The 9,397-nt window shown below is 45.5% G+C and overlaps 1 protein-coding gene across 1 annotated transcript in view; it reads right to left on the reverse strand.

Moving 5' to 3' along the window:
* The window catches only part of EPM2A (EPM2A glucan phosphatase, laforin), a 32,379-nt gene extending 22,997 nt beyond the window's left edge, over window positions 1-9,382 (reverse strand). Inside the window, exon 1 of the mRNA XM_081855373.1 lies at window positions 7,538-9,382. Coding sequence (XP_081711499.1) covers window positions 7,538-7,802 — 265 coding nt within the window. The 5' untranslated portion in view covers window positions 7,803-9,382. The remainder of the gene's footprint in view (window positions 1-7,537) is intronic.
* Between the last annotated feature and the right edge of the window lie 15 nt (window positions 9,383-9,397).

Genomic DNA, 9,397 nt, shown 5'->3' on the forward strand with positions numbered 1-9,397 from the left:
GCCAAATAATGGTTATTCTTGAAAAGATATATTTCTGTACCAAGGATTCCGAACTAAGTCCTTTTTTATTCCACTGTTGTTCAAAAACTCTCCCATGCAATTTGCTTGCACATCAACATGTCCAAGAACAAAGCAATCAGCAAACTCTGCCTTACAAATCAATCTTTGTGAACAGTCTTTCTTTCAAAGCCTGCAGGACTGCCCATATGGCTCCTGGCATGATGCGTAAGAAAGATGATCAAACTGGAATATCAAAAAGCCACTGGCTTTATTGCAAAGGAGATTAAAACAAAGATCTCTGAGCAATGAGCAGCTCATATGGGAGAGAAGAGCAAACAAGAATATGAAAAGCAAGTAAGACATGATCAAAAGAAAGAAGTAATCCAGAGTAGCCCAAGATCAGTGATGGGAGGGAAAACATAAGCTCCAAAAGGGTGTGGGAAGAGGGAGGAGGTGCAAACATCAAAAGAGCTGAACTCAAGCACACAACATGCTGGGTAGCATCTTACGCATGGAAACCTGTAACACAAGCAGGCTAAGAGTCCTAGGGCAGTTCCAAGTAGTCCCAGCGTTCTTGTAAGGCGTCCACTATCCACTTTCTTAATGGTTGCAAAGTAAAATAGGCATAGAGAGCAATGTTTCTGAAAGAAACATCCAGCTAGCCAACTAAGGAAAAACCATATCGAATGCACCATATTTCATGTGCTCTCTCAGGGGAATCTGAGTACAGAAAACAGATTTTCTCATGGTGTGATATGTTCACTAGATCTGAAATTGGTGCCCTTGTTACTGTTCCAGAGACTTGATCACCACAGTGGGTCTGGCATGCCTGTCTGTAAGTTCTGTTTTCTGGATTATGACTGCACCAGCCATGCCATTTGTGCATTCATCAGCACTGTCAGATACAGGACCAATAATTTCAGGGTGTGTCCTTCCCAAGTGAATCTACATGACATCAATGACTGTACTATACAGACTCCTCAGTATCAGGAGACCTCTGAGAAGCTTTCCCCAAACTTGACACCCCACTTCCTAGAAAAATTCAACAGCTGCAGAAAAGGGTACTGGCCCTTTAAGTGCCAGATGCAGCATTCAAGGAGCAGGGCTTTCTTCTGGGATAGCTCAGTTAGTAGAGCATGAGACTCTTAATCTCAGGGTTGAAGGTTTGAACCCTACACTGGGCAAAAGATTCCTGCATTGCAAGAGGCTGGATTAGATTACCTTCCTGGTCCCTTCCAACTCTACCATTCTATGACTCTATGACCTTGTGTAACTAGCCCAGGCTACAAAACTCTGCCAGCTGCTCCAAGGCACCACTGAAACAACTTTATTTTCTGCCTCTGCTACACTGCCACAACTGTAACCCTAATCTTATCCAAGGTCTTAGCCTTGCTTTGCTTTACCTAACATGTTTCAGAACCCTGGCTCTACAGATCTCTACCTTACTTGGGTCATCACCACCTTCCCTTGGTGCTGAACATCACCACAGAACAGGACATTTCATTAAACTCCCCATCGTGATCTTGAGGTCAGTCAAGATCAGTGTTTATGTGAACTTATGACACCCCCCCCATGTGTTTTACTTTCCCCTTGCTTACACTGAATTACATTTGCCATTTTAATGCCATTTTCACACATTCTGGACACATCTTTTAGAGCATTTCACAATCCTTTTTTTTTCTACCACCCGCAGTGGTTTGGTGTCACAACTTGGCTACCATACTGCTCATTCCAGATCATTTCTTGAACAAATTATTTGAGAGAAAGATGACAGAATTGTGTGGAAAAAATAAAAATGTTATTAATAACAGCAAAGAACGTTGTTGTTGTTGTTGTTGTTGTTGTTGTTGTTGTTGTTGTTGTTGTTATATTTCCCCAGAATAGCTCAAAGGTTGAAAGCTAGTCTGTCCTATATAATTGAAAGAGACTGCTGTTCAAATCCAGACAACTGGGTTGCAGCTCAGCAGTTGAATTTATCTGAATAAACTATGGGGGAGGGGGGAAGAATAAGATTTTACAATATGTAAAACTGGATTAATGATTAGAAACACAGACAGGCAGATTGACACAGAACTCGTGGATGTGCAACATTAAATGGGGAGCTGAAAATTCAGCTTAGCTGTCTGACCAGATGCTTTTAAAAAAAAGTTTCATAAAGAGATTCAGATAAATCACTTCCAACTTTCTGTAGTCTTGCATTACAATGAAAAAGAAAATTCATTGAGGTCCAATTTTCACTTACTGTACTTCAAGGAATGATATTTACCTGTTAACATTATTAGGCTTCACCATTGAACAAAACAAGTCCCACGTTTCTAAACCCTTGAGATTGGAGTCTGTTATGGAAGCATCCCTGCTATTTCACATTTTGACTTAAATTCAGTATTAGATGGCTTGGAATGCAAGACTTAATTGGTATTGATTGTTACTGTATAGAGCTATGGACATGTTGAGCTTCCTTCATCTAAATAGAGATGGCTCAGACCACTTGGCGATGGGCCTGCTTGGTTTCCAAGTAGCATTTCCCCTGTACATTTCTAAAGCCTGGCTTAGCATATCAAAAATGCAAAGGTACATTTAAAAATGTACATTACAAAAACTGTATACCTAGTCTCTGTTTTTCAGCAAATTATGGTGGATAATAACTTAAGTAAAGATATAGTGTCCCCCCCCCCTATTGTTTCAGCAGTAAACAATAGGAAAAAAAACAATACTCACTTGCTATTCTGAATGTGTTAATTTTTGCTCATTGGATCAGTTAAAAAACCTGTCCCTTTGTTCAGGGAACTGAGGCATTGCTGTGTTAAGTATAAGCTTTATTCACACATATACAAATCTTGCAAGTCAGGAAGAGAACAAAACCTTTCTGTTTTCAAGTACTTATAGGTGGCACAGAGGCAGAGATAAGGCTGCAATCCTTTATATACTTACCTAGAAACACAATGGAACTTACTTCTGAGTATACATGCCTAGAATTATGCTATAAGTCTCTTTCACTGCTCTTATTTACAACCATCAAATGGACAATTGCAAAGCTAAAACTAAAGGCTTGATAAGCTGTAGCTAAGGAGCAGAGCACATGCTTTGCATGAAATAGACCCAGGTTCAATCTCCAGCATTTCTAAGCAGTGCTGTGAAAATCCCTTGTCTAAGACCCTGCCAGACAGTGCAGACAATGCTGAGCTAGATAGACCAATGGTCTGACTTCAGTCCCTGGCATAACAACTCAGAGTTGGTCTGAGGAGATAGACTGTGATGGTAAATTTTTGCCTTCACCCCAGAAAATATCCAATATGCCCCCACTGCATGGGGGCACAAAACTGGAAGGAGAAAATCTCAGGCTAGAGTTGCCACCTGTCCCTATAAAAAATGGGATCATCCTGGTTGTCGACAAAAGTGTATCCCCTGAAGTGTAGGTGGGTTCCCAGAAGGCAAGACATAGTGATAAACAGCAAGAACCTTTATTGAACTACAGAACTGGACAACAGGGGCAAAGCAACTGCTTATATACATTTCTGAAGGCCTGGGCCACTCCCACTCCCAACGTGACTGGCTGCCTAAACTTCCAAGCTGCGAATTACAAGTCAGAGTTTAAGGGCCAATGGCAGAGGCCCAAATCCTGAAATGTTCTGTGACTGGATATCAGGTATCAAATCAGAACACAGGGGCTCAGAATCCTTAGTCCAGACTCAAGCTCAGGCAACACAGACCACTGACTACAGTGGTACCTCGGGTTACAGATGCTTCAGGTTACAGACTCCGCTAACCCAGAAATAATACCTTGGGTTAAGAACTTTGCTTCAGGATGAGAACAGAAATCATGCTCCAGCGGCGCAGCAGCAGCAGGAGGCTCCATTAGCTAAAGTGGTACCTCAGGTTAAGAACAGTTTCAGGTTAAGAACGGACCTCCAGAACGAATTAAGTTCTTAACCCGAGGTACCACTGTACATAATATCCCCTTTCCCATTTGGACTTCAAACAGGATGCCTTTTCCTCCACATTTGAGCTCAGCCAGCCCCAAATGGCAGTTGCATCGCTGTTGGTGTGGCTGACGAGGAGCCCAACCCCGCACAAGGGACAAAAGGTGAAAGGAGCAAACTCTTCTCCCTCCCTCCCTCTTGCTGGTGCTCCTCCTCTGCTGCCGCCCCCAAGTCTAGCATGGTGTGGGGCTGCCACTGCTCAGCCCCCTCTGCCACCCTGATCTAACCTCTCCTCCTCCTCTTCCGCACTCTAGTCTCTTCTGATACCAGCATGGGAAAGCGGCTGGAGCTTCATCTCAAGTTGCCTGTGGGAGCTGGCCATCTATCCCTGGCCCGTGCCTACCTATGCGAGTTGAGGGAAAGAGCAGGGCCAAAATGATGAGGGAAGCGGGAGACCAAATGTGGGGAATCCCCCTCCACAATGTGGGGGAGGATTTGGTGCCATGAGAGTATGTGTGACCCTCCCACCCCCACCCCCACCAGTCCTTTATTTTGTGTGACCTGTCTCATATTTTGCCCAACCAAAGGTGCCAACCCAATTTTAGACCATACCAGAAAACTAACCCATAGAAGATTGTACTATTTTCAATGTTTTGATTTTACAACATGTTCGTGTTTACTTCTAGTCACTCACAAAGTATCCTTATACCTGAAAACATTAAAAGATCTAATACTGTTTGCTCAGCAAAAGGATTGAAATAAGCTGTGCTTTTTAAAAAATTAGGCAGTCAATACCTAGCTGTACTTAATGTTCCTTCCCTTCTATTATTTTTTAGGCAAGATTGAAATGCACAAAGGGAATAAAATTTAAATTTGTTGAGTTAAAAGTCGATTAAGCTCTCATAGTGCTGTCTTGTAGGAGAAATGAGGATTTTCCATTCTCAGGTCCAAGAGGGACATCTAGTGGGAGCAGAAAGTATTGATTTATAGACCATTCTAGCTTGAGGAACGAAAAGAGAGAGAGAGCAAGAGAGCAAAAGATTGAGGAAGGGAATAAAAAAGACATGAAAGGGAACAAGAAATTACAACTGCCCTTCTCTAGAAATATAATTATTTCAGTAAAATCTTCTCTGGAGGTCACAGATTTGGAGAGTGTGTTATAGAATTCATTGTTGTCATAATTAGATTTTACTAATACCACGAGGAAATGATCGGCTACCAACTGTAGTAGCAAGTTAAAGATGCATTGTTTCTGAAACCTACTGTCATTTTGCAATGGAACAGGAAGATTTCCTTATGAAACCGAGCTACAACAATATATAGCTACCTTCAGTACCCAGTCCATTCTTCCCTTCCAACTATCTACTTTAGCTTCTCCAGGTCTTCTCCCTCTTTCCAATACTGTCTGGCTTTTCTATGCAATTATAAGTAGAACAGAATAGATTATTACCACCATTACACACACACACACACACACACACACACACACTCTCTATCCATAAGAAATGTACTCAAGTGTTTTAAAATAACACCTGGTTTTGAAATTTTAAAGCCATAAAGCACAATTCCAAAAAAAATAAAAATAACAAGATAGTGTAATTATATACTACATGTCTTAGCTAAATATTAACTGTACATGGTGCAACTTTCAATCACACACCTTATACTCTCAAGGTGCAAATAAAAACACTGAACTGCAAAAGAATGCCTTTTATTTTCACCAGCCTACTGCAACCTTGAAACAACGTGGCTTTCTTTATTTTCCTCTCCAGTGCCATAAACCATGGTTACTTCTTTAGCTGCAGCAGCTCATAAACATTTTTGTCTGGAAGCTGCACTATGTAAACTATACTCTCAACTTTCATTATTATTAAGCCCTGCATTTGGATGTGAAGCCATCTTGAACACTGTGAATGGAGCAATATAAATCTAATGTGACCTCTGTGGGTGTAGTAGTTTCTTTCCCACCCTCCCTACGCGCCTGCATAGCATTACTCTGTGAGTCATTCACCCCTTGAAAAGGACTTCTACACCTTTCTAGCAGTGTTTCAAAGTTACCAAAGAAGTATGACCTACTGGAACTGTTGGTCTTCACCAAAATATACATGCTCACAGGATATTTCAGTGATTGTTTTGGATGCAAATGCCTGTTCCCCCTAAATTCCCTGCCTAAAGGTATCCAACCACACCTCCTTCGCAATAGCCTACATTTCATTTTGAAGAGATTATGGCATATATTTGCAACAGTGGGGTGTACGGGTGTTAAGGGAGGGGTACCTCTGGTGTGGGGGCACTTTGTGCTCCTTGTGGAAGAGTTTGTACACCTTGCACTTGGTTCTCACCTGTGGCTCCTAGAAGCTGTCAACATGTGGACAGCGAACACACTCTGGAAAACAGCTTCTACTGGCTGGCTAACCCAGGTGAAGGTACCCGATGGGTCTCAAGTCAAACCCTGGCAAATTGAGCAAATGAAACCAATAGTGGGTTCAATGGTCAAGAAGGCAGTTTCTGTATGTGCTGTAGAGGGAGGTGAGGGGCAGGTGGGGCTCATCAACCTGGGAAGGTAGCTCATCTAGGAGAAGAAAAACGCTGATCCTAAACCTTGTATCTTCAGGAGAAGAAAAGGCTAAGGATTAAACCCTACACAAATCTGGAGCAGAGTCCCTAAGACGGCTGGACTGCAGACAAGCTGGTGCCAAACGTTTTGCTCTGCTTTCCTTTGGGACCACATCAGCGAGGCCGAGAGGGGGGTCTTGTTGTCTGGGCAGCCCAGGACCTCCATACACACCAACGCCTCACAGAGAAGTCACTTTTGTGCTGTTAACGCAGCAGTTTGACTTCACTGTCTCTCTAGACAGCCAGGGGCCAACCACAGACCTGTGTGACCCTTGTTAATTCCCCGTGGTCATCACAAGCTAACCGCAACTACAGTTGTACCTCAGAAGTTGAACGGGACCCATTCTGGAAGTCTGTTCGACTTCCAAAAAGTTCAAAAACCAAGGTGCGGCTTCTGATTGGCTGCAGGAAACTCCTGCAGCCAATCGGAACCCGTGTCGGACATTCGGGTTCCAAATAACATTCACAAACTGGAACACTCACTTCCAGGTTTGCAGCGTTTGGGAGCCAAAACGTTCCAGCTCACAAGGCGTTTGACTTCCGAGCTACAACTGTACTTTGGAACCACAATGCATTCCCTGTCTCAACAGAAGGGAGGGGGGTTTGCAAACCTAATAACTATCTCCACCCCTATTTATAATAATAATTGATTCTAATAATGAGTCCCCCCCTTTTGTAGCCAACACAGCACCATCCACGCGAAGAAATATACCTCAGCAGGCTGAGGGGAAGACGTTCTGCATTTGTGAGCTACTTAGACCTAAAAGATCCGCTCAAGGCAGACTGGTTTTTTCTTTATTACATAACGGTGACACAGCTGTGCTGATGCAATAAGCGCGCGTCCCTCACGCTGCCCACGACGCGGGCAAAAACAACCGCCCACCGTCCTCGACGCGAGAACTGGCCGTCATGGCCACGCCCCTGTGGCACACGCATGCGCGCACGAACACGGAGAGGAAGAAGGCGGGGGCGGGGAGCTTGGCTTGCTTTGCGGCGGTTACCTTCCCAGACGGCTTCCCCCGTCTCGTGCCGCCTGAGGAATTTGTACCAGAAGGTGCCCGCGGCCTCGTCCTCGCGCAGCGCCGCCTCCGCGAGCCACAGGACCGGCTCCTGAGCGGGCAAGGGAGCCAGCGGCCGCGCGGGCTTCATGGCCAGCGCCTGCTTGGGGTCCCACTGGCCCAGCTCGGGCCGGGAACCCGAGACGCACAGCGCCGTGCCGCCTTCGGCTAGCCGGGCGGGCACGACGACCCCGAAGCGGAACAGCATGGCAGGAGCCGGCGGCGGCGGCGGCGGCGGAGCAGGCAGAGAGAGCGGTTCTTGGGCTCCCTCACGCCGCCGACGTCACTTCGGCCTCCGTGAGGCGCTGCCCGCCCGCGCTCCGCTACCGAAAAGGGAATGCGAGCAGGCGGCGAAAGAGCGGACGGAGCAGGACACGTGACACTTCGGGAACCCGTTATAAAAGCCTCTCGCGCCGCCTGTTAATTTTATTTTAAGGCCCCTGCACGGTCGCAAAGGACCAGCGCTTCTCGAAGAGAGCGAGGCTCGGCTTGCATTGTATTTGTTCCACGTTTCACTTCCACCCCACCTTTCCCTCCAAGGGCCTCAATGCGGCAGACATTGGTTCTCCCTCTCCCCACAACCACCCTGCCAGGTAGTTTAGCCTGACTGGCAGTGCTCGCTGCAACGTCACCCAGGGAGCTTCCTGGGCCAGCAGGGATTTGAACTCTGGTCTCCCAGGTCCGACGCTGCATCACACTGACTCTCCTATAGGGCTCAGGAAGAAGCGGCGAGCAAGTGGAGGGGCAGCTTTGTCGGCTCTCCTGTAGGCTTGTGCGCAGGGAGAGGAAGGAAGGTCTGGTCACTTTGAGTGTCAGGCAACTGGTTCATTGAGCTCAGTGTTACTGGTAGCATCTCCCCACGGTTGCAGACAGTAGCTGGTTCCTGGAGATGCCCAGGATCCAGCCAGTATGTGCTAAGCAAATACTCTAGTGCTGAAATGTGGCCTTCCCTGCACAGATCCAGGAGTTGCAACTCATTCCTGCCATCTTGTTCACACATGGTGGTGATCAGGGGTCCCTGGGTTGTGCCCATTAGGGTTGAGTCCGGTGTGCTTGGTTTTCCACAGCTGCAGCTTAAGAGGGAAGTGGGTGAGAGGGTTAGATGGGGATAGAGGCGGCATAGCATGTCCCCTACTGCATATAGCTGCCTGCCAGGCCAAGTTGCTGAGCCCACATACAGTGTATACGAGAACCTGTTCAAACAACTCAAAAGACTACATTGAGGTCTCAGTGTGCAGCATTCATTTAACTTTCTGGCCCCAAATGTGTTTTTTAGGTGGTTGAGGAGAGAGGAGCAAACACTAAACTTTTAAAAAAGTTGTACACCTGTATATCTACCAGCTCCTTGTAGCCAAAGTAGTTTGTTTGAACACATTAGTGAGCATCATATTCATTAGGAAATACTGAACATTCATACTTGGGATATGACAAACACTACAAAATAACCTGGAGGGTGGGGAGAAGAGACCAAAATCCATTGGATTGTTACTTGGGACTGAACAACAGTGGAAACTGAATTGTACATTACTCAGTACATCTCTTGAAGAATTCCAGAAAATTCAGGGTTTGCTTCCTGAGAAAATCATTAATTGTACTTAGCATCTTTGGAAAACTAACAATAAATCACAGCTATGCTCTCAGTTTCAGACCCAATTTGGTTCAATAGGAACCTAGGGAGTTGTCTTATATAGTCATGCCATCAGTCCATTTAGCTGAGTATTGTCTCAGCTACGCTAACTATACTGTCAGCAACCCTCCAGGATTTCAGAGGGGATACTCTCAGCCCATTGTGGAGATTGAGCC

This window comes from Podarcis erhardii, assembly GCF_964252035.2.
Source record: "Podarcis erhardii genome assembly, chromosome: 3".
Taxonomy (NCBI): Eukaryota; Metazoa; Chordata; class Lepidosauria; order Squamata; family Lacertidae; genus Podarcis; species Podarcis erhardii.